The sequence below is a fragment of the Balaenoptera ricei genome, chromosome 4 (genome assembly GCF_028023285.1).
Source record: "Balaenoptera ricei isolate mBalRic1 chromosome 4, mBalRic1.hap2, whole genome shotgun sequence".
Classification (NCBI taxonomy): domain Eukaryota; kingdom Metazoa; phylum Chordata; class Mammalia; order Artiodactyla; family Balaenopteridae; genus Balaenoptera; species Balaenoptera ricei.
This window is the reverse complement of record NC_082642.1, coordinates 18,909,651-18,936,155: the sequence shown is the minus strand read 5'-3', so window position 1 is coordinate 18,936,155 and position 26,505 is coordinate 18,909,651. Positions and strand designations below refer to the sequence as shown.

General features: G+C 35.6%; 1 protein-coding gene across 3 annotated transcripts in view; it reads right to left on the bottom strand.

Moving 5' to 3' along the window:
* PIK3CB (phosphatidylinositol-4,5-bisphosphate 3-kinase catalytic subunit beta) overlaps window positions 1-26,505 on the bottom strand; it is a 200,599-nt gene that overhangs the window by 33,162 nt on the left and 140,932 nt on the right. For all 3 annotated transcript variants that reach the window (XM_059920222.1, XM_059920224.1, XM_059920223.1), the window contains 5 exons: window positions 25,092-25,222; window positions 22,742-22,792; window positions 9,147-9,335; window positions 4,938-5,059; window positions 1,224-1,367 (listed from right to left, as the gene is read on the bottom strand). In XM_059920222.1, the coding sequence (XP_059776205.1) occupies window positions 1,224-1,367; window positions 4,938-5,059; window positions 9,147-9,335; window positions 22,742-22,792; window positions 25,092-25,222 (637 nt within the window). The remainder of the gene's footprint in view (window positions 1-1,223; window positions 1,368-4,937; window positions 5,060-9,146; window positions 9,336-22,741; window positions 22,793-25,091; window positions 25,223-26,505) is intronic.

Here is a 26,505-nt window from a genome sequence, read left to right as displayed (position 1 = left end):
TATCAAACACTTCAGGTCACCAAATAAAAATACTGACTTCTTTATTCTATTATGAAATTAACTTATGATGCTAATCAAAGAAAGGGAGAATACATCATCTTGTACACAATCACAGATGGGATGCTCAACTTTTAATTCTTTAAACACTATAGTTCAAAAAGATATGTAATTTTATCATTAGTTAATTGTTTACTCCAAGAAATCCAAAGTTATCATGTCTTATTTGTTTTTTGGAGTGAAATGGTAATATTACCAATTTACAGACAACTCAGATGAAACACAGATCTGACTCAGATCACACAACTGACTAATCCCTCAATTAGCTTCTATGTGATTTTTTTTTTAACTTAAAGAATGGTGTACACATTTGAAAAAGGAAGGAATACCTTATTTTGTTATTCCTTGAGGGATTTAAAAATAAGAAGATTGAAATGGATGAGAAAAGAAGACAAGTTAAAAACAAGAAAGGAAAAACTATGAATAATAAAGAAATCAAGATTCAGAAATATAACTCCTAAAATTAACATCAAAATACTATACAGCTTATTTTCCTTAAGAAGCTTAGCCAAAAAGGAGAAAAGTTATTTTTTTCTGTTAATGATTAGCTTCAGTACTCTGAAGTCCAGATGGAAAAAAATCACAAATGTCCAAGTATAGAGTCAGAAATGAGGAACTGACAATCTTCCTAGGAAACAAAAGAACTTTAGTTCTCTTTCCCGATTTTACTCCTATATTAACTTGGTTTAATAAGATTCATGTATTTCTGAAAATGACCTAGTTAATAAAGAAGCTAAAAATAAAGTTGCTGTTGTTATAGGAAAACTTTAAAATCTTTATTCATGCAATAGTAGCAATGATGATACCATTACCCAATAAGTACGTTTTTAGTCCAAAAATATTAACACAATAAGTATACTTTACTGGAAAATAGCAATACATTATAATAATTATTATTAATTATAATTATCATAATAAAAAATTATTAATTTCAGTTATAAATCAAGGAGGCATAAAGGGACACTTATCTCACTTACTTTGCCAAATCATGAAAATTGAGAGTCTGGGTATCAAGAAATAGGAGTAGATACCAAGAAAGCATAAATGTTATGGATGGCTCATAAACAACTAAAGCAGCTAGACTGTTTTACTACATGCCCTGTATTATGCTGGTTAATATTTACAAAAGCACGTGGTGGACTTGATTTGAAATATAAAAGACTTACCTAAGGTGCCAAAATAAAAACTGCCCTATCCTCCGATTAGCAAGTGCTCTTTCTAGTAGGAATCTAGAGAGGGCACAATCAAGAAAAGGCTCATATTTTAAAACTTGCACCAACTGTAAAAGATATTGAGAGAGTTCTTCATCACTGAAAGAAACAAAAGACAGAGTAAGTCACTCAACAATCGGTGCTGGAAAAAGACCCCTTCCTATCAAACTTATCAAATACTAACTTACTGAAACACAATGGTTCTTTTGGGTCAAGCTTGGGGAACACTTACATTCACTGTTTCACTGTTACAATAACATAAGAAAAGCTGAGAATTTCTGATGGGCAGAAGAGTGAAAAGGAGCAAAGAGCAGATATATGGGGCATTTTTATTAAGTTAACTAGGTTTATACAACTGATGATTGTATTTACAATCAGCCGAGAGTTACAATAAAATTAGGTAATAGTTTTCTGATCATGCTGAAAAAGTTACGTACTCAGTCAACCAACCAGCTTTTTAAAATACAAATTCCATCAGTACTTCAACTTATTTTCCTTTCATATCATTGGGATTAAGTAATTTTTGCTCCCAGAAAATGAATGAACAATTAAAATCTTCAAATAGTTTGAAGGATAAAGAGTGTATTTGTAAGTGAGAATGGATTCATTGAATTGACATAATATTGTAATTAAATGAGCTGAATTAATGTTCGGGCTCTCTATTTTGTATCCATCTCCAAACTATTCACATGTAAACACACTCCCACCAAAGGCAATTCCAGTAGTCAGGTAAGATATGTATCCCAAGTCCTCTACTTGGTGACTATAGTCCTGGACAATAAATGGTTAAGCAGTAGTCTAAAGCAGACCTGGGAATGAAACCTAGGATACTGACCTGGGACTGAAACCTAGGACACTATACACTAGAAAAAAACCTCATACCAGAAAATTTAACATAGGAAGACACATTAGAATTACCTATATGGAACATGGGGATCACAGCAATCTCCTCCTAGGGGTCAATATATTTAAGAAAAACACTTAGCTCAGTCCAAGGGGGGCCAGGTAGCCCCTCCCCTTCAGGTCTCCAATGCAAACAGAGAGACTGAGGAACAACTGGGAGCCTCATTTTTTAAAACTATCTATAAAACCATCTTAAGTTTATTGTAAAATCCATGCCCACTATAAAATCTATAAATAGTGTAAAAGATAGAAGTATAGAAAAGAAGAGGCTTCCTCTTTCCTTACACTTCTTATTTCACTCCCCCAAAATAACCACTGTTGAAGAGCTTGTATAATTTGTTTTGGAGATCACACAATTTAAAATATAAATGATTTATTTTAAAAAGAAGAAAAGGAAAAAAAAAAGTATCACAGTATCCTTAATTTTCTGAGAACTTTTGTTTTTCAAATAACCATACAGTATAACCCCTCATTTTGAGGCCAGTAAGAAAATGGATAAACCTGAAAATGCCCATTGTCTAAGACTGTCTCAATAATGACATTTCATCCAATAAATCCTATAGATTCTCACACATGTACTACCCTAAAGAGACTGTACAAGCATGTTCACTGTAGCATTGTTTGTTAAGAGGGGAATTTTGAGAAAATTTAAAATGTTCCTCAATAGAGAAATGGAGTAAATACGATACATCTCTATGAAAGAATATTACACAGTAGTGAAAGGAATAAACTACACTTATATGGAACAGGAGAGACTGACCTCAAAAACCTAATGTTGAATAAAAGAAAAAAACTATGTAAAACAATATATATATGGGGCTTCCCTGGTGGCACAGTGGTTGAGAGTCTGCCTGCTAATGCAGGGGACACGGGTTCGGGCCCTGGTCTGGGAGGATCCCACATGCCGCGGAGCAACTAGGCCCGTGAGCCACAACTACTGAGCCTGCGCGTCTGGAGCCTGTGCTCCGCAACAAGAGAGGCTGCAATAGTGAGAGGCCCGCGCATCACGATGAAGAGTGGTCCCCGCTTGCCGCAACTAGAGAAAGCCCTCACGCAGAAACGAAGACCCAACACAGCCAAAAATAAATAAATAAAAATAAATTTTAAAAAAACAACAACAAAAAACACAGTTCGAGTACTTCTAAAACAAAAAACAAACAAAAAACAATATATATGGCAAGACACAGTTGTGTGATTTTTAAATGTACAATATTATCCCATATCTGTATTTTATAGATATATAAATGTGGTAAAAACAGAAAATTATGGTATAGAAGAATATACACCAAATTCGTGATAACAGTTGCCTCTGGGAAGTGAAAGTAATCAGGATTGAGTAAGGAAACTATGAGGACTTTAACTGTAACGTTAATTGCTTTAAAATACAAACTTAGGGCTTCCCTGGTGGCGCAGTGGTTAAGAATCCGTCTGCCAATGCGGCGGACACAGGTTTGAGCCCTGGTCCGGGAAGATCGCACGTGCCGCGGAGCAATTAAGCCAGTGGGCAACAACTACTGAGCCTGTGCTCTAGAGCCCACGAGCCACAGCTACTGAGCCTGCATGCCACAACTACTGAAGCCTGCGTGCCTAGAGCCCGTGCTCTGCAACAAGAGAAGCCACTGTAATGAGAAGCCCGCGCACCGCAACTAGAGAAAGCCTGCGTGCAGCAACGAAGACCCAACGCAGCCAAAGAATAAAAAAAAAAACTTTTTTTTAAAGTTTAAAAAAATAAATAAAATACAAACTTAAAAAAAGTCAAAAATATTAACATTTAAAAAAAGAAAAAATATTAACATTTCTTAACTGTGGGTAGTGGACAGAAAAGAGTTAAAAGAGGCGCAAGCCTGACTGCTATCCTTTGATAAAGCATGCTTACAAGGTTAGCCCTTGACTGGCATCTCGGAATGTAGATTTCGGAAGGCTTCCCACCACCCTAACAGATAAGAGTGGCTTACTGTGCCTAAACTGTTTTTGCAAACAGTATGTTTTATGCTCAACACCCATTTTTGTTCCGGGAGTCTATAATTTGGGAATATGCTAGGCAGAGGGTGCTTATGTGACTAGCACTGCCCTCTCTGCAAAAAAAAACCCTGGCCACCAAGTCTCTAACAAGCTTCCCTGGTAGACAGTATTCAGGGGTGCGGTCACAACTTGTTGCTGGGGGAATTAAGTGTATTCAGTGTGACTCCACTGGGAAAGAACTCTTAGAAGCATCTCCCTGGTTTCCTCCAGACTTTGTCCCATGAATTTTTTTCCTTTGCCAGTTCTGCTCTGTATACTTTTTCTGTAATAAATCTTAGCCAAGAGTGACTATATGCTGAGTCCTGTGAGTCCTCCTAGTGAGTCATGGAACCTGAGGGTGTTCTTGGGGACCACCCGATGCAGTTTTTGTTTGTTCTGTTTTATCATATAGAGTGGGGACTTGCCCCGTGGCCCAGTGGTCAGGACTCTGCGCTTCCACTGCAGGGGCGCGGGCTCGGTCCCTGGTCGGGAACTGAGATCCTGCGTGCCAGGCAGCCAGGCCAAAAAAAAAAATAGAGAGAGAGCGAGAGGGGGGGAGGATCGGAGGATATGGGGCGGGGGGTGGCGGGTGAGAAAACAGGAGAGGCTGAGAGTGGGAGAGAGTGGGAGGGAGGAGGGAACAAATGCTTTGAACTCAATCATTCCTATCCTTTTCCTTTCTTACAAGACATTCAAGCAGACATCAACTTCTCTTCCCACCCACAAGTTATTCCTTGACCCAAAAAAGCCTCCTGCAGGAGATACCTCATCTGTTGCAGACAGCCCACAGCATATTCTCGCACGTACTGATCTGGATAGTTGAAATCTAGAAGCTCCAGTGCCTCCCGGGGGGGCAGTTTAGGCCAAATCTGAAGTAGTGCCTGAAGCTGTTTAAAAATTGAAACTGGTTCAGAAATTATAGGAAAGAAAAGTAATCTATTTTTCCTTGGTACACAGGAGCAGAGATGGGTCAAAAGAAAGGAGAAGCATACTTGCAGTTACTAAGGCCTCAAAAATCCATTGCTGTTAATACAGATTAATAAAGATTGTCTCTGTTGAAAGATTCTATTGGTAAGCAAGTAAAAAAGCTATTATGTACTTACCTGGAAGTAGAATGATACACTGAATATATGAATTCTACAATCATTAGCCATTAAATAATTTTTTAAAGGAAAAACAGGTGAGGGCAGAAGGTGGGGGGGAAGGTGAGAGGAAGGGGAGAGGGGAAACAGCAGAGGGATATAATCAAGAAATACTTAAAGGTCAAATTCAAAGTACAAATATAAGCTGCAAGGTTCAAACTAATGAAAGGCAATTTACATATAAAAAGTACATTAATAACAACAGAAAATTATCTTGAGGAAGTTTACTTTTAGTTCTTAATATTTTTAAGAGTATCACTTTACAAAACTTTATTGACTATAACATGTTTAAATCTGTTAAATCACAGTACCTAGTTATTTTATATACACAAGATAAATACAGCCAGTTTCCCATTTACAGATGCCACTTAGAAATGACCTAGATATAGGATAAAAAAGAATCCCATGGGGGGATGAGCTGGGAGTACTGGTGAAGGGTGGGTTCAGGTGGACATGGTCACATCTTTGGAAACCCTAGTTCCAGAAAACCCAAATCTCTAGAAAGTATTCTCACCTGCCTCCCATCAGAACACAGTGAGACTCATCAGGTTGATTTTTTTTTTTAAGGGTCGATTTTGGAAAGAGTCCCTTCCTCCTCATGGTTTTGATATGTTTATAGCTTACATTCTTATCAGGGATGGTAAGTGGGAAGAAAAGTGGTTATGGAGGAAAGCGAAACATTTTTTGATAATTATGATTTGTGGCCCTCCAAAGCTCAACCCTATCAGACAAAATCTTATTCCTTAATATCTGATTTATATTGTTGGGTTTTCTTGGGTATCACTTATGTAGCACTGACATCAAGTCCAAGGAAGAAACACAAAATGTATGCAAGATGAGAGCTACAAGAATATGGCAAATAGATGGCAATGGTTGGAGGCTTTTCTCTCAATTGCCTGCTCAAAGTCATGTTGCAAGAGATGGCCTGCAGTACCTGCTGCCTGCCTTGTCGTTTGTCACTTGAGCATCTGTGAGAGACTTGGGCTTTGAAAATTACATAAAAATAATTTATTTTATTATTTTAATTCTCCAAATTATTCAACCTCTCATTAACTTGTCAAGTGCTCAAAAAAAGTCAATATCTAAATGAGTATCTAGCAGCTAAGTTAAAAGGTATCTTCTCATATGAAGCAAATTTAAAAGTTAAGTTCTCTAATGATAATTTTTTAAAAATTAATTTTCAATTATTTTACATTAGCAGAAAAAAATAACCCTTTTGAATAATTTTTAAAAGTTGACTGCATTGCCTTTTTAGTATACATTTACATAAATTACTAACATGGATATGAAATGTGATACATTACAATTTACATAATGAATTACATCAGTTATTCAACAAATACACTGAAATGTTAGTTTTCACATTTTAACTTTTACCTTAAATTTTGGTTCAATTATTCTTAAACTTGTACTGAATAAAAAGATTGTCTTATACTTGCTCTTTTAACATATAAAGTACATATATGCATACACTACATAGGCAGACATACACTTACCTGTGGTATCAAAATCCCATGGGGATGGGGCTATTAGGGGAAAATATGTAAAAAGGGTCCTAAGGAGTGTAATAATGAACAAAAGTTTGAGCAATACTGCTTTAAAGATATGAAACACCTACATCACCCCACGTTTTATCACTGATGGGGCTCCCTGCCCACTTTCCCCAGGGCCCTAATGGACTAGCAGTCCTCCTTATGGATAAAGGGGACTGTTTCTTGAGGGTCTGAAAAGATAGTTTAAAAAAACCTCCTAGCATCCCCAGTTAACACGTGGAATACACTGCTCCACAAAGACAATACTGTAAAGGACAGATAATGTTATGTAATACCAGAGGTTCAACTATGGTATAGGTTTAAAAACAGACCTACTATTGAAAAGTTATAACTTTTTCTAGATTATTTATAATTATTAAATCAATAATATAAACATAAAATTAAATAAATTACCAAAACTCATCACTTCAGTTTGGGGAAAGCTATGGAAGCAAATAGGGAAGGGAAATCTGACTCAGCCATATAAATAGTGAAAGCAGTGCTGACTAATTAATTACCTGTCTGCTGCAGAGACTATTGAAACCCCTTCTGCAGTATGCCAACAGAATGTTTTCCTGTGGATTAATGGGAGGCTACCCTTCTATAGAATTTTCACCCGTGGCATATGCCTGCAGAATATGTGCACCAGGCTCTGACTCTCCACTTCTCTTAGGTAGTCAATTCATTGAAAATACAGTTTATATTCTCTTGTACCAGTTCAGTGTAACTGGCAATGGGATAGGGTTGGGGAAGAAGCCAAAACACATTACTTTTTATTCCGCTGATTTTCTTTTCTAGACTACTAAAAGGGGGGATTAGGATTGTGAAATTCATGCCCTCCTATACTTCCTTACACACATTTAGGTTTTTCTGTAAGAATACTAAGTTACACTACAGACTTTCTTCTACCACAATGGAGGAAGTTAAGTTATATCTGAAAACAATGCTTTAGATTTACTCATGGAAATGAGACAAATATACTAAACTAAACTCCTCAGTGTAAAAATTTCTGCCCCTGGGGTTCGAATAAAGAAATATTAAGCCTGAATTGTCTCATTCCATTTTCTGACAGTTGACATACAAAACCTCCCTCTCAGATATCTTAAGAGTACAGCAAGAAACTTTTTTCTATTCTAATTATATGCAAAATAATAATATGATGCATTTCTTGGATAGGCACTTAGAACTGAATGCTATTCATTGAGAAGTATGCAAATGTGCCAGTTAAAAAATGCTTATATTCAACCATTAGGGGGGTTCATAGAAAACTAACCTTGAATTTAAATAAATAAATGGTTAGAAGACAACTGTGTCAGAACAATTAAAATCTATCTAGATGACAAAAATAGTTCCTTTTCAGAGTAAGTAATTTTCATGTGGTCTGTGTAACCAGTTTAACCAAGGCACATCATATAATTTTGTAACATGATTCCAAAAAAATTGTTAGACCCTAGGAATAAACTCAAAAGAAATCCTTTCTAAACTTAATTTACGAAGTAAAACAATAAAATCAAAGATTTAAAAAAATATACCTGATTAAAAGAAATATACATTTCTTGATTAAATTTTTAAAGTCATTATAGATTTAATAAGACAAGAAAAAATTTTAAAAGATCAGTTGAATTCAAGTAAGGTGAATATCGTTATTTTAATATGCCAAATGTATTCATTCTGATTAAAAAATAATTCCAAGAATCTTTCTGTAGAGCACTGATGATCAAGTGAATTTAATAATGCCAGTGCTTTTCAAGTAGCTAAAATCTGGTGGTTTTTTTTGGATCAAACATTTTTTTCCCCTTTTTCTTTTCTGCTTAAAGGCAAATATTCATCAACACTGACCAACTTTAAATAAACAGTAAAATTGATCTAAATGGCTTATGATCTAAAATGTTAACTTTTACAAAAGAGGTAATTTTCAAACAATACATATTCATTTTAGGACACTCACTGCAAAGCATCTTAAGATTAAAACCTTGGAGTTCATTGATGAAACTGTTAGAAGTAGCCCAGAACCTACCACATGCTGGTAGTAATTACAGATGATTACACCAAGACCTAAGTCTTAATTATCTTTAGTAAAAGATATAGAAAACCTACCCAGAATCTGGGATTTTGAAATCTTAAAACTTTCTGGTTTACCATTTAGACCAGAATATGTAAGAGTTTAAAACCTCAAAATTTCTCCTGCAGAAAATTAACCAACCTATGGAAACGTACCTATGTAGGAAAGGACAATTTACATGAAATCAACAAAGTAACATATACTGCTGAATGGAGTTACAGAAATGATCTTTTGTTACCTGAGCAACATCCTCAAGTTTATTCCACTTGATTGACAGCAGTAATTTTGGCAATGACTGTGGGAAATTCTCTCTGCAGTCTTGTCGCAACGTCCAAATAAGATCCATTTCATTCTCACACAGTTGAGACAAGGGATCCCTGTCCAAGATTTCTTTCAGTACAGCAAGAAACTTCTTTCCACCTCGACTCTAAGAAAGTAAAATTACTCATTACAACAGAACTGAACTGTGTAAACATCACAGGCAAACCTTGAACACAGGGGTTAGAGGCACCAACCCCCAAGCAGCAGAAAATCCCTAAATTCGTAGATCCAACCAACCATGGTTCACGTAGTACTGCAGTACGTGTTTATTGAAAAAAATCCACTTGTAAGTGGATCTGCACAGTTCAAACCCGTGTTGTTCAAGGGTTAACTACGCAATGAATTTTTCAACAATTTATGAGCTTTAAAATTTCAGATATTAACAATCTAATTCCGTAAAAAGTTGGATACCCCTTTAAAAGTTTTTCTTAAGCTGAATATTAAATTTGTAAGCTAAGGATGAAGGAAAATATTATTCTCAAACAGTTTTTTAAAAGGAAGAAAAAAGAATACTGATAAAAAATCCGTATGCAAACACTAGGTGGCAGAATTGTAATTTGGATTAAAAAGAAGTCATTATTTGAACTGAGTTTCTCATCATTTTTAATTTTTAATTTCTATAAAGAAAAAAACAAAATCAAAGATGAACCAAATTTATAAAGTTTTAAAAAAAATTAACAGGTGCCTTCTTGGCTCTGAGGCATTAAAACATTTAGAGTAAGGACTGAAACTTGGCTAAAAGTAAACATAAAAAAATACAGTTATCCCATTTTCTTTCCCAATCCTTATAAGAATATATTAAAATAAAGAAAATGGACCATACTATTTTTTGAATCCAGACTCTGAATTATACTAACATTAAAAGAAAAAGGGGGGCTTCCCTGGTGGTGCAGTGGTTAAGAATCCGCCTACCAATCCAGGTTCGAACCCTGGTCTGGGAAGATCCCACATGCCATGGAGCAACTAAACCCGTGTGCCACAACTACTGAGCCTGTGTGCCACAACTAGTGAAGCCTGCGTGCCTAGAGCCTGTGCTCCACAACAAGAGAAGCCACTGCAATGAGAAGCCTGTGCACCGCAATGAAGAGAAGCCCCTGCTTGCTGCAACTAGAGAAAGCCCGTGCGCAGCAATGAAGACCCAACGCAGCCAAAAATAAATAAATAAAATAAATTTATTAAATAAAGAAAATAAAAAGAAAAAGGTACATTTCCCCATATTTAAAGAAAAACTAAACCATTTAGGCGAAAGTATATCCTTTCCTTACCCCCCACCCCCCCAAAAAAATCTCCAGAATTATCTGACAAGATTCTGTAAGGATTTATATTCCATTAGCATATTATTTTGTACTTGAAATTATTTTAACTGGGATTTCATATAAACATTAAAATAAATAAAAGTCATATCACTAATTTTCTAAAGTAGTGAGATTCAAAATAGTATATGCATATGTTAAAATAATTAGGATGACATGATTGTCTATGTAGAAAATCTGAAAGAATCAACAAAAACACCATTGGAACTAATAAGCAATTACAGCAATTGTGGGATACAAGGTCAATATATAAAAGTAAATCCTTTTCTTATGTATTAGCAATAAATAAGTGGAATTTGAAATTTAAAACGCAATAACATTTACATTAGCACCCCAAAATAAGGAAAAAGGTATGAAATTAACAACATACGTACAAGATCTATATGAGAAAACTACAGAACTCTTATGAAAGTAATCAAGGAATTAAACAAATGGAGATATATTCCATGTTCACGGATAAGAATATTGTCAATATTCTTATCCATGAACTGACAATCACAATATTGTCAGTTCTTCCCAACTTAATATCAACAGATTCAATTCAAACCCAATTTAAATCCCAGTAAGTTATTATGTGGATGTCAACAAACTGATTCTAAAATTATATGGAAAGGCAAAAGACCCAGAATAGTCAACACAGTATGGAAGAAGAAAGAACAAGGTTGAGGGACTTCCCTGGTGGCGGTTTCACATTTCCTTATTTTAAAACTTACTACAGGGACTTCCCTGGTGGTGCAGTGGTTAAGAATTCACCTGTCAATGCAGGGGACATGGGTTCGAGCCCTGGTCTGGGAAGATCTCACATGCCACGGAGCAACTAAGCCTGTGCGCCACAACTACTGAGCCTGCATCCTGGAGCCCGTGAGCCACAACTACTGAGCCCATGTGCCACAACTACTGATGCCCACACGCCTAGAGCCCATGCTCTGCAACAAGAGAAGCCACCGCAATGAGAAGCCTGTGCACTGCAAGGATGAGTAGCCCCCACTCGCCGCAACTGGAGAAAGCCCACGCACAGCAACGAAGACCCAACACAGCCAAGAATAAATAAATAAAATTTATTCTAAAAAAAACAAGGTTGAAGGACCGACACTACCTGACTTAGATAAAAATAAATGTGAAAAGCAAAACTATAAAACTCCTAGAAGAACACAGGAGAAAATCTAGATGACTTTGGGTTTAGCAATAACTTTTAACATGTAACACCAAATGCATGATCCGTCATTGAAACTGATACCTTGGACTTCATTAAATCTAAAATTATCTGCTCTGCAAAAGACATTGTCAAGAGAATGAAAAGATAAGGCACAGACTGGGAGACAATATTTGCAAAAAGACATATCTGATAAAGGACTGTTATCCAAAATATACAAAGAACTCTTACAACTCAACAACAAGAAAACCACCAGACAAAAAAATATGGATCAAAGACCTGAACAGACACCTCATCAAATAAGATATACAGTTGGCAAAAAAATATATATAAAAAGATGCTTAATATCATGTCAGCAGGGAAATGCAAATTAAAACAAAAATGAAATATGACTGCATACCTATTAGAATGGCCCAAATCCAGAACACTGACAACATCAAATGCTGCTAAGGATGTGGAGCAACTCTTATTCATTGCTAGTGGAAATGCAAAATACTACAATCCCTTAGGAAGACAATTTGGCGATTTCTTACAAAACTAAATATACTCTTACCATACGATCCAGTAATCATGCCCCTTGGCTATTTACCAAAAGGAGTTGAAAACTTATGCCCACAAAAAAACTTGTAAACGGATGTTTATTTGGCTTTATTCAAAACTGCCAAAACTTGGAAGCAACCAAGATGTCCTTCAGTATGTGAATGGATAAACTGTAATACCTACAGACAATGGAATATTATTTAGCACTAAAAGAAATGAGCTATCATCCCGCAAAAAGACATGGAGGAACCTTAAATGCATATGACTAAGTGAAAGAAGCCAATCTGAAAAGCCTACATGTAAAATGATGCTGACTACAACATTCTGGAAAAAGGCTAAACTATGGAGACAATAAAAAGATCAGTGGTTGCCAGGGATAGAAGGTAGGGTGAGGGAATGAACAGGCAGAGCACAGATTTGCAAGGCAGAGAAATTACTTGGTATGATATTATAATGATGGATATATGTCATTATACATGTGCCCAAACCCACAGGATGCACAACAGCAAGAATGAAACCTAAGGTAAACTATGGACATTTGAGTGATTATGATGTATTAATGTAGATTCATCCTTAGTAATAAATGCACCATTCTGGTGAGTGATGTTGATAATGAGGGAGGCTATACATGTGCAGGGGCACGGATATATGGCAAATCTTTGTACGGTCCTCCCAATTTTGTTGTGAGTCTAAAATGCTCTTTGCAAAAATTAAGTCTTACACACACACACACTCTCTCTCTCTCTCTATGTATGATTACAGTTTTATACTTAGAGCCTCAATCTAAAAAGGGTATGCTGGGCTTCCCTGGTGGCACAGTGGTTGAGAATCTGCCTGCCAATGCAGGGGACACGGGTTCGAGCCCTGGTCTGGGAAGATCCCACATGCCGCGGAGCAACTGGGCCCGTGAGCCACAACTACTGAGCCTGCGCTCCGCAACAAGAAAAAGGCCGCGATAGTGAGAGGCCCGCGCACCGCGATGAAGAGTGGCCCCCGCTCACCACAACTAGAGAAAGCCCTCACACAGAAACGAAGACCCAACACAGCCAAAAATAAATAAATAAATAAAAAATTTAAAAAGAAAAAAAAGAAAGAAAGAAAAGTAAGAGCTGGGGGGATAAACCCATGTAAATTAAAAAAAAATAAAAATAAAAAAAATAAATAAAAAGGGTATGCTTTATTTTACAAACTTGACTGAGTTTCTTTTTTCTTTGCAAAATGATCAGAAGAAATTGTCAAAATTTGAAAATGTAACTCCTACATTTACATATAAAAGTGAAACCTGTTACTGCAAACAACAAAAAGTATAAATTGCTCATGCCTGAGAAAGGCAGACTGCTGTTAAGTTAAATAGCGCAAAACCTAGCAGACTACTGTAATTTCATGGATCAAAATTAGACGCTACAGACCTACTGTAAGTAAATATCCTGAAGACCTAGGAATAAATGAAGAGGGAAGAGCAGGGGGTTAGCTGTATAATTGTAGTGTGATTGTTTACTGAGCTATGAAAAGCACAGCACTGGATAAAGCCAAGGTAAAAACAAACAACTACCAGAAATGTGGCAGTAAGCCAAAAAAAACCACAGAATCTTACATCCTTTTACAAAACTCAGAACAATCAGCAATGAAAAATTACACTGTAGTGCAATTGATGAACTTACACACATGTTAAAATGCTTGCATTAAAATAATGGTAGAAAGCAATGAAAGTTAACACCTATATTCTCTGCTTTGTTTTTATGTTTAGATTTTTCATAATTATATACACATTATAATAGTGATTACTGACCAAAATAAAACACAACATATATATCTTGCCATAATCAAATGAAAAAAAGACTGTGGCTCTTTCCCGTTCCTTACTGGGGTGGTGGGGCTGGAAAACTCATCTGTCATATTCAGAGGGGCTAGAAACTCAAAACAGCGTGTTAGCTGTGTGCTTGTCAAGGATGGAATTAACTATGTGTTGGCCAGACTGACCAACACACAACCGGAGGATGAGACAGCCCATGTAGTCAGGGCTGGTGGGAAAGAGACTGAGAAGATGTTTATATGATTGGGAGACTGATTACAGAGGATTGAGCAAATAAGTAAATATGTTAAGGTTCATAGGAATCCAGATTTCTCACTGTCAGAAAAGGTAATTTAAAATATGTTAAGGCAAAAGGCTAGAAAAAAATCCTGTGGTGGTGAATCCAAATTGGAGACATTGATAAGAACTTATAGTTTTTAACAGACAAAGAAATATATCTCTGTGCTTATATATGCTCAAATATTATGCAGTCAAACACATACTACCTAGTTCTGTTTCATGAAAAGGCCTAGATGCAATTGCATGCCAAGGATAATGAGCATACCCAGTGCTCAGAACTTGGATTCTAAATACTTTTAACAAGTAAAAGGAATCAGGTCTCCTGGGAGAAATGACTGAATCCAAAGCTAGGGTAGAGAAAATACCAGATGAGCCTTGGAACACTTTGTTGCACCAGAAAGAAGGAAACGCTCAAAGAATCGTCTATAAAGACATGTCAAAAAGACTCAAGACGGAACTTGAATGGGTTGCCACTGGCCAAATCTAGGTAAAATCTGAACATCAAAATTAATGACAGTTACTAATTATAAGTCATTAAATAAAACAGAAATCACAAATCCAATAATTTTTTTTAAACTAAGTAAATAAATGGGGGAGAAGAAAAACCTCGACCCCATGGTATAAGTCAACTAACAAATCCAAAAGGAAAATAAATTTGAAAATCAGCATATGGCAAACCATTGTAATAATACTGGTTCAGGCAAGATATATTAATAAATATTAAAACAAGTGGGTGAAAGTTAGATGTGAAACAGTATGTTTACTTAGTCTCAAAATATGCCCACAAACTACTTACTTATTAACTTTACAGTAGAAAAACCTAGTAGACACTATACTAACCAAGTGATAATAATTAACGTCAACAGTAATGGGACAGGTTGACATTGTTTGCCTTTGAGTAAAATGCAGTAAGAACAAACTACCACTTCAATCTATTTATGCTAAAAATGCGTAGCTGGAATCTGATCATGACAAAACATTAGGCAAATTCAAACTGAGTGACATTCTACAAAGTAACCGGCTTGTATTCTTAAAAAACATCAGAGTCGTTAAAGATAAGGAAAGACTGAGGAACTATTCTAGAATGAAGAAAACTAAAGACACATGTTAAAGAAATGCAACAAGTAATCCTGGGTTGGATCCTGGACCTATAAAGGACATTATTGAGACAATTGGCTAAATATGAATGGAATGTGTGAATTAGACAACAGAACTGTATCAATATTATTTTCCTGATTTTTATGAATTGATTCTGGTTAGTTATGAGAATATCCTTGTTTTTAGGAAATATACACTGAAGAATTAAAGGATAAAATGTCATGATGTATGCCACCTCATCTCAAATGATTCAGAAAGAATTGAATACACACACTCAAAATGATAAAACAAATGTGGTAAAATGTTAACCGTTGGGGAAGCTGGATGAAAGTTGTATGGGAATTCTTTGTACTCTTCTCCCAAGTTTTCAGTGAGTTTGAAATTTTTAAAAACATGTTTGCTCTTTCCTTCCCTAAAATTGAAGGCTGTAAAGACCCCAAATCATTCTACTAAGAAAACATTCTAGGTAGATCTCCAGAACCTCTGAACTAAAGGCTGAGTCATCATCTTCATTCACAAAAGCCAGCCATTAAGATTTTGTGTCTGGGTTTCTGCAATAAGAAAATAAGACAAACTTGATAACACACATTTTAAATTAGAGCAGGGTTTCTCAACCCCCATGCTATCTTGTTGTAGGAGGATGGTCCTGTACATGGTAGACAGTTTAGCAGCCCCTGAACTCTACTCACTATGTGCCAGAAACAACCTCCCATGACTTGAGATAACTAAGAAAATTTTGAGACAATGCCAAATGCCCCACTGAAGGCAAAATAGCCTCAGGTTGAGAACCACTGGATAGGAAGATCAAAAGCTGCCAATTCAATAATCATAATTCACAAAGACCACATTTTTTTCTATTCTACTGACCCATGATCCTTGACAACCACCTGTTTTAAAAAATGCCAACACTGGGACTTCCCTGCTGGTCCAGTGGTAAAGAATCCACCTTACAATGCAGGGGATGCAGGTTCAATCCCTGGTCAGGGAACTAAGATCCAACATGCCACGGGGCAACTAAAGCCCATGAGCCTCAACTAGAGGGCCTGCGTGCCGCAAACTACAGAGCCCATGTGCTCTGGAACCCTCACGCCACAACTACAGAGCCCACGTGCCCTGGAGCCTCCGTGTCACAACTAGAGAGAAGCTCGTGCACAGCAACAAAGATCCCATGTGCCGCAACTAAGACCTGATGCAGACAAAAAAAAAAAAAAAAAATTGCCAACACCTATTAGGCTTAACACCATCAAAAGAACAGAAGCGCTGGGAAGGATATGGAAAAACTGGAATCCTTTTGCAGTTGGTGGGAATGTGAAATGGTACAGCCACTGTGGAAAACACTGGCAGTTCCTCAAAAAATGAAAAATTGAATTACCATATGATCCAGCAATTCTACTTCTGGGTATATACCCAAAAGAATTGAAAGCAACATCTCAAAAATATATTGTACACTCATGTTCATAGCAGCGTTATTCACAATAGCTAAAATGTGGACGCGAACCAAGGGTCCATTGACGAATGAATGGATAAACAAAATCTGGTACATACACGCAATGGAATATTATTCAGCCTTAAAAAGGAAGGAAATTTTGACATGCTATAACATGGATGAACCTTAAAGACATTACACTAAGTGAAATAAGCCAGTCACAGGAAGATAAAATACTGTATGATTCCATTTATATGAGGTTTCTAGAATGGTCAAATTCATAGAGACAGAAAATAGAACAGTGGATGTCACGGTCTGAGGGGAAGGGAAAATGGGGAGTTGTTTAATGGATACAGAATTTCAATTTTGCAAGATTAAAAAGTTCTGGATATCAATTGCATAACAATGTTTTAAGTATATTGTGAATATACTTAACACTTGTGAACTGTACACTTGAAAATGATTAAGACGGTAAATTTTATGTGTACTTTACTACAATTAAAAAAATTTTTTTTAATTCCAAGAGCAGGCTTAAGTTCCTTTGTAAGGTGTTGGTAAATTCAAAAATAAATTGTATGTGTGTACATATTATACATATACATGTTTAATATATATCTATATACCTATAAATGTACACACACACACAATTCAACAAGTCAACTTACCATGATCTTATTAAGGAATGTAACATGCTCTTGGCATACACATGAAGAGTGGATTAAACAGTGGAATGAGAACTTAGTTCTCTTCATTCCTTTCATTCAAAAGACCATGAAGTGCCTTAAGTATTTAAAAATACTAATCAGTGGGACTTCCCTGGTGGTCCAGTGGTTAAGAATCCACCTTCCAATGCAGGGGACGCGGGTTCGATCTCTGGTCGGGGAACTAAGATCCCACATGCCGCGGGGCAACTAAGCCTGCATGCTGCAACTACTGAGCCCGCACACCACAACTAAAGAGAAGTCCACACCACAACAAGAGATCTCACATGCTGCAACAAAGATTCGCGGGCTGCAACTAAGACCTAACGCAGCCAAATAAATAAATAAAAATATAAATATAAATCAGTAACAGTTCTAGGATACAAGGGAAAATGCGTAACATAGGAATCCTTTAATGAGAGAAAGTAGATAGGATCAGGGATCAGATCTGCTGAGATTCAAGTGGTAGTGAAACACACAGTTCCAGGAGGCATTCCAGCTCAGAATCAGAGGATACAAGGGATGAGAGGAGGCCAGGGGGAATCGTCAGGGGAGTTATCACAGGATCTGCACATGGAGCAGCTGCTTTGGTCAGGCATGCCCCTTGCTCTGTTTATGCTGAGCTGAAACAGCAATGGGATCAGCCCTAGACTGAGGTGAGGAGCATGGGTACTGAGTCATAAGGAGCCACCTGATCTCAGAAGGTATGGAAATCTTCATACAGGAGACCCATTGTCAGCACAGTCTACCCTAAATCTTACAGATATTGAACACAGATTACAGTGAATAAGCAAACAACCAGGGAGTCACAAGTACAAAAGAGCTAAACTAAGAATCACCAAATATTGAGAAAAACCCATATGAAGATAGACAGATGTCAAAAGCAGAAGCAAGACCACTTCAAAAACAAGATTATTTAATTCCTCAGAGAGAACTAAGGTGACATTATAGCCATGAAAAAGGAATTAACAGAAATCTTTTAAAAGATAAATAAAATTTTAAAAAGAAAAAAGAAACAAACTCCAACCTGACTAATAATAAAAGAATGCAAGTTAAAATAATGACACCATTTTTATGTTCACAGTGTGGGTGTGTTGTAAATTTTAACTCTTTTAGGGTATGCAATTTGGCAGAATTCTTATTAAAAAGGGACATACCTTTCAATCTATAATTTCATTTCTAGGAATCCATCGTACAAAATACAAACATGTATATAAAGATGTACAAAGTATTCATTGCAACACAGCTTCAGTGGAAAATAATTAGAAATAAGCAAAACATCCATCAGTAGAGGTATGAATATTTAATAACTAATGGCTACCAATAATTAATGCCATGAAATGTAAACAAGGCTTTATAAAGAGAGCAGGGGAGCTCTTCATACAGACATGACAAGATCCATAAAATGCGTTACATGAAAAAGGAAGAAACTATATATATAAAGATCTCATATATTTTAAAAATATATAGATATTTACACACAAAGCTAAACTGTTTATATAGTTATCTCTGAGCGAGAAAGGTAAGTGGCAGTTATTTTAAAAACTTTCATTTTTGGTTTCACACAATCTATTAATGTACCCACCAAAAAAGAAAAAAAAGTACATCAAACCTGGGCAAGAGGGACTTCCCTGGTGGTCCAGTGGCTAAGACTCCACACTCCCAATGCAGGGGGACCGGGTTTGATCCCTGCTCAGGGAACCAGATCCCACATGCCGCAACTAAGAGTTTGCATGCCACAACTAAAGATCCCGCATGCTGCAGCTAAAAAAGATCCCGCATTACCATAAAGAAGATCTTGCACGTGGGATTATTTAAAAAAAAAAAAAAAATCCGGGCAAGAATATTGCATCGTCAGTAAGGAGGGAACTCTCTGATTTAGGTAAGGCAGCAGTAGATCACAGCAGAAATAATAAAAATTAATTTATGCTTCTGATGTTCAAGGAGCAATATTAAGACTAATAAAAGGTAACTAAAAATAGGCATGAGAATGAAGATAGGCCTACATAACTGTTATTTCTTAAACTGTAATTATATGTTTCAGTAATTGCCAGACAAGCTGGTAAGTGTATACTTATAATAAACTTATTTCATTATAGAGAGCTACACTTGACCCTTGAACAATATGGGGATTAGGGATGCAGACCACCTGCACAGTCGAAAATCCATGTATAATTTTACAGTTGATACTCTGTACCCAAGGTTCTGCATCCATGAATTCAATCAAACTGCAGATCATGTGGTACTGTAGTACCTATTTAATGAAAAAAAATCTGCGTGTAAGAGGACCCACACAGTTCAAACCTGTGTTGTTCAAGGGTCAACTGTACTCTTAAAGTATCTGTAGTAGCAAATAACTTGCACTGAAAAGCTACTGAAATTTTTGAGAACTCTAATGGTAAAGCAGAAGACAGCCTGCGGAATAGCCAAAACAATCTTGAGAAAGAAGAATGGAACTGGAGCAATCACGCTCCCTGACTTCAGACTATGCTATAAAGCTACAGTAATCAAAACAGTATGGTACTGGCACAAAAACAGACACATAGATCAATGGAACCGAACAGAAAGCTCGGGAATAAATCCGCACATTTATGGTCAATTAATCTACAACAAAGAAGGCAAGAATATACAATGGAGAAAAGACAGTCTCTTCAATAAGCTGCACTGGGGAAACTGGACAGCTACATGTAAAAGAATGAAATCAGAACATTCTCTAACACCACATACAAAAATAAACTCAAAATGGTACTATAAGATTCCTAGTGGAAAACATAGGCAAAACACTCTGACATGAATCAGAGCAATATTTTTTTGGATCTGTCCCCTAGAGTAACTGAAACAAAAGCAAAAATAAACAAATGGGACACAGTTAAACTTAAAAGCTTTTACACAAAGGAAATCGTAAACAAAATGAAAAGACAACCTACAGAATGGGAGAAAACATTTTCAAACGATGCAAGCAACAAGGGATTAATTTCCAAAATATACAAACAGCTTATACAGCTCAATATCAAAAACAAACAAACAACCCAATAGAAAGATGGGCAGAACACCTAAATAGACATTTCTCCAAAGAAGACGTACAGATGGAAACAGGCACAAGAAAAGATGATCGACATCTCTAATTATTAGAGAAATGCAAATCAAAACAACAATGAGGTACTACCTCACACCAGTCAGAATGGCCATCAACAAAAAGTCTACAATTAATAAATACTGGAAAGGGTGTAGAGAAAAGGGAACCTTACTACACTGTTGGTGGGAATGTAAACTGGTGCAGCCGCACAATGGAAAACAGTGTGGAGTTTCCTTAAAAAACTAAAAATAGAGTGGCCATATGATCCAACCATTCCACTCCTGAGCATATACCCGGAAAAGATGAAAACTCTGATTTGAAAATATCCATGCACACCGATGTTCATAGCAGCACTATTTACAATAGCTGAAACATGGAAGCAAACTAAATGTCCAATGATAGACGAACGGATAAAGAAGATGTGGTATTTGCATGTACATACACACATGCCACAATGGAATATTAGTCATAAAAGAATGAAATAATTCCTATTGCATAGCACAGGGAACTACATTCAATATCCTGTGATAAACCATAATGGAAAAGAATATGTGTATATATATGTATAATTGAATCAGTTTGCTGTACAGTAGATATTAACACAACATTGTAAATCAACTATACTTCAATAAAATAAATTTTTTAAAAAATGAAATAATGCCATTTGCAGCAACATGGATGAACCTAGAGATTACCATACTAAGTGAACATACAAATGAACTTATCTACAAAACAGAAATAGAAGAGACACAGAAAACAAACATACAGTTACCAAAGGGGTAAGGTGGAAGGGATAAACTAGGAGTTTGGGATTACAGATACACACTACTATATATCAAATAGATAATCAACTTTATTCAAACTACTGAATATAGTTTCCTGTGTATAGCACAGGAAACTATATTCAATATCTTGTAATAATCTATAATGGAAAAGAATGTGAAAAAATATATATAAATATATATGAAACCGAATCAGTTTGCTGTACACCTGAAACACTGTAAATCAACTATACTTCAATTAAAAAAGAAAAAAAGAAAAGAAAAAACAGGGAAACAAACAAAAATAGAAGACAGCCTGGGCCAGATGCTTCTCCAACTAACCAACATTAAATAGTGCTTTCATTCTGTGCAAATGACAAAAGCATATACATTATCTCCATTTGTCTCCTGGCTTCTATCTAATTACCATTCTATATAGAATGGCATTACTAAAGTCACTTGAAAGTTATAAACTGGTGACATGAAAAGAAAAAAACAGATTAAAACTCAGCAAAGTCTTAAAGTGAAAGTCAAAAAATTAAATTAAAAAATACAGATGGTAGAAATATTATATATATTGTAAACTAAATAAACAAAGTAATCTATTTTGTAGTCTTTGGGGCAGAAACTATGGGAATGGTGTATGTAGCAGAGACTGCTATTTGTTTCTTAATATGCATTCTCCCCTTCTTACTTTATTAACTACAATCTCTTACTCTTAGCCAAGCACACGACTGCCCAGCTAACAACTACATTTACAAGCCTCACTTATAGTTAGGTATGGCCATATGACTAAGTTATGGCTAATGAGACGTGAGCAGAAATGAAGCATATTAATGATATCCTCAAAAAGAATGGGTGCAGCCTCTAGTCTTGCTTTTCCTGTTCCTGTGGGCTGGAAAGTAGTAATGTAGGAAGCTGAAGCACCAATATTACATGAGACAAAAACTACATATTAACATGAAAGAGCACCAAGATGCAAGAAACCTGGGTCCCCAGCATTGCGAAACTTGCCTTGAATATATCTGCTCTGTTATATCAAAGAAATAAAGAAAATTACAGCCTCCTCATTCAACTGAATAATATTTAAAAAGATGGTATTGTTAATCTATGAAGTGTCATAGCATCCCTTACAGACTACCTGCTCAACCTGTGCTTGTATCAGAAAAGGGCTTACCAGCTGAACACAGACCAACCACAAACAGCTGCCATTTAACAAAATATTAGCATGTACATACTCACACACACTCAGACTGTTCTTGCATATGAGCATGGTCTCCTGTATGACATGAAGGTAACTAATAATGAACACAACTTTGTAATAAGGGCTATTTTAAAACCTTGATACTTACTGATACATTAGCACTATCACTGCTTGCAATCTCAGCTGCCTTTTCAATAATCTGTTTAAAAAAATTAAGAAAATTAAAATTTGGCTCTTGTATTTGTAAAATTTTAAGTGTAAATTACTACACTTGTACATAGACTATAAGGAGCTACATATGATCTGGCATTTCTGTGGTTTATAACATAAGCATGAATTTTAAATGCAAAATGGTATTATGCAGTGATTCCCAGTCTTCAAACTCTTGACAACCAGGAAGCAATGGTATTACTATAAAGGACTGTTAACTCCCAGGGTACACTAGGATTGTCTATAGATAAAATAAGCAGTGGCTTGTAATATGTGAACAAAATTTTAATATAGGTAAATATTTTCTGGTTAAGAAAATGCAGTTATGTAAGAGTTACGAAACAAAGAATAAGTTTCTGTCATTTGTCATGTTTTCTTCTGAATTAACAGATATCAAAAGTAGAAGTAATATCAAGGGAGAACCTAAAAATATTTTTTAAATTCATTAAGTTCAAAAGAGGCTCTGATTCTTGAAAAGATGGGAAACCCACTAGTCTATTGGGAAGGCTCAGCAGGTAAAAAAATCTGAAGATCCATGTCCAGTTACTGAGTTGACTAATTCTCCACAAATAATTTAATTGAATCCTTATGTGTAAAATGTACTGGTAATTTCCATCCTATTTCATAAGGTTGTTATGTGATAAAATGAGATTATATTTAATAAAATTAAGCAATAACCATAAAAGTTGATTTGAAAAGCAAAATGTATACAAGTACAGCAAAAAACATTAAATAAAAATACAAGGAACTTTCACTTTTTATATCTGCATTATATTTTTTAATGATCATATATAAAATTGTACAATTACAAGAAAACCAATAAATATATTATACATATTTAAAGACTAAAATCTCCATCCCAAGTAGATCTTCAAAGACAGACTCTCCAAGGGATCAGAAAGGCAAAAGGAAAGTTTAGTGGCCAGTTGTAGACGACTCTGTTGACAACAATGCTGAAACAGAACATTTTAAAGACACTGGACTTATCCTGAAATATTAGATTAAAAATACTTAAATTTTCCCAAGATATTATATTTGTAAAAACACTTCAAAAAGCAACTCATTTGACCCAAAAGAAACTATAAATGACTGTTGAACACATACCATAATTGAACACAAAAAAAGTCAGAGCTTGGACTTTTAACTGTATCACAAGTAGCTATAGTTTATGGATAAATTCCTATTCTAAGGAATAAAGCCATAGCAGAAATGTAATGGATGCATCAAAATGTACCTTCTTCTACTCAGTGTAACACTAAGGTATATGGTTCTTGACATGTGAGATTTCTACTGTTGTAATAATCACAAATTTTAATTTTGTTGTATATTACTGATCAGAAGAACATTTAAAAAAAAATGAAATGAAAAATTACTTCTAACGTGGATAAAATTCAACTAAATTGAAAATAAAGAAACATTTGAGTTACATTAATTTAATTTACACACTATATTTAAAATCTACTCTGTATAGGTCTGATAGTGCTGAATGTTAAATACAATTAAGTGTATAGGTAGATTAGTTGAAATTTTAGTATAATACCAATTTTTAAAGGCAGCTTGGTCTCACATGCATTAAGTAAATCAAATAAAATTCCTGTTTATTATGTGAGAATTTGCTCAAAGATTTCCTCACGAAAATCAGCATCAATCATACCTGAAACAAAGAGGCCAAACCTGAAGGTACAACATATGACAGCTCAGCTCTCTTAGCACGTAAATGATCATAGCCCAGTTTTCAACCCCCACCAGACACTCTCGATATCCCCAAAACATGCAGCCTATAGACTAAGGAAATGTGTTGAGAAATAGAAGCCCTTGCTATAGATTCTACAAAAATAACAGCACCTTAGGAAGTCCTACTATATTAATATTCAACATAAATAATCTGTTCTTTGAATACCAACTCTAACACAGTAGTGATTGTCTTTAATCTGAACCAACATGCTGGGCACGTTTCACTGCACGTTTCACATGTTTATTAGATTTACATATGAATGCATTTATAGCCCTTGTAATTGAAAAGGACCTCAGAGAACAATTATGATTTCCTCATTTTATAAATGAGGAATCTGAACTCCAGAGGGGCCATGTCTCACTCGGTCAGTGATAAAGCCAGTACTAAATACAGTTGGCTTCCTGCTAAGTGGTCTTTCCACTGAACCAAGATGTAAATGTATATGACGTCTTGAAAGAGAAAGACATATATCGCTTAAATGATAAACATATAGAGCCGAGAACTAATAATCCAATTATTTCATACACAGTGGCCCTTTAAATAATTAGCTTACCTTATCAAAGGGAGGATAGTAATAAGGTTGTTTTTTATTCTCTGGGAATCTGATGTGCAAAGCTGTTGCATTTTCAGTATATGGATTTGTTTGAACAGTTCCCATTGGATTCAACATTTCTTCAAGCTCATCTAAAACATGCAAATAATTTTGATTCTTAGGAAAATGTTTTTGAAACTAAAACAAAACTTTAATGGATTTCAATCCATTACTTTAAAAGTGTGTCACCTAAGGAAGTTTGGCAGACAGTATCAGTAAGCCTCTAATTTTCTTAATGCTTGGCACAAAATTTGAATATGAGTTTATATACATCTTTAAAATGAAAAACTTAACAGAAATTAATAGCTACCTCACCTCTTTCTTCAAATGTGTTCAAGTATTCTAAATCTACAAAAAAAAAAAAATTGGAACTGCTCTCGTCCCATCAAAATTAGGTGGCCCATAGGAATTTTTATTATTTCATCACTATATGTCAATTTCTTAGTCACATATGTTCTGATTTCCAGGGTCATCACAGTACCCAAACTGATATTTTGAGAGTCATTAATAACATTCCTTTTGACAAACCTAATGTTGGTAATGTTCCTCTATAATCTCATAACTGCTGATGTAGTTAAACACCTTCTCTGGTAGTTTCTCAAACATTCCATCCAAGTGGTACTTCTTTAACCTCACCAACTGTGACATTCTTCAAGGCACTCCTTCCTCATCTCTACCACCCTAAATATGTTCTATTCACAGATTGGGCATGGGAATCAGAATTTCAATGTTATCTTAAACCCTAGAGCTCATATAACTTTCTCATTTCACAGAGAAGTAAACTGTTGAAGAGACATTAAACCCTGAGAAAACAAGAGTTAGCAGTACAAACTAAAGTCTCCTCTCTGCAAACTAATTTCTCTTTTCTTATAACTGATTTTTTGCACAGTTGTTCTTTTGTACTTCCTAAGGAAATAAAAGATAAAAGTACATTCTGTCCAGGCTTAATGTCAGGTAGTATGCACACTGAGAATTATCTCCCAAAGCTAGAAAATCTTGACAAAGTATTGGGTGGTCCAAAAGGTTCGTTCAGTTTTTTCCGTAAGATGGCTCTAATAGCACTTAGCTGTCTTTAACTTCATTTGAAACAATTTTGTTAGATTGTGTGTGACAGCTGTCATATCAGCGTGCATTTAAAAAAAGACTTATCAAAATTGGTGAATTTCTGTGTAGACATTTTAATATTGAAGATGGAAGAAAAAAAGCAACATTTTCGGCATATTATGCTTTATTGTTTCAAGAAAGGTAAAAATGCAACTGAAACACAAAAAGATTTGTGCAGTGTATGGAGAAGGTGCTATGACTGTTCGAACGTGTCAAAAGCGGTTTGCAAAGTTTTGTGTCGGAGATTTCTTGCTGGACGATGCTCCGCGGT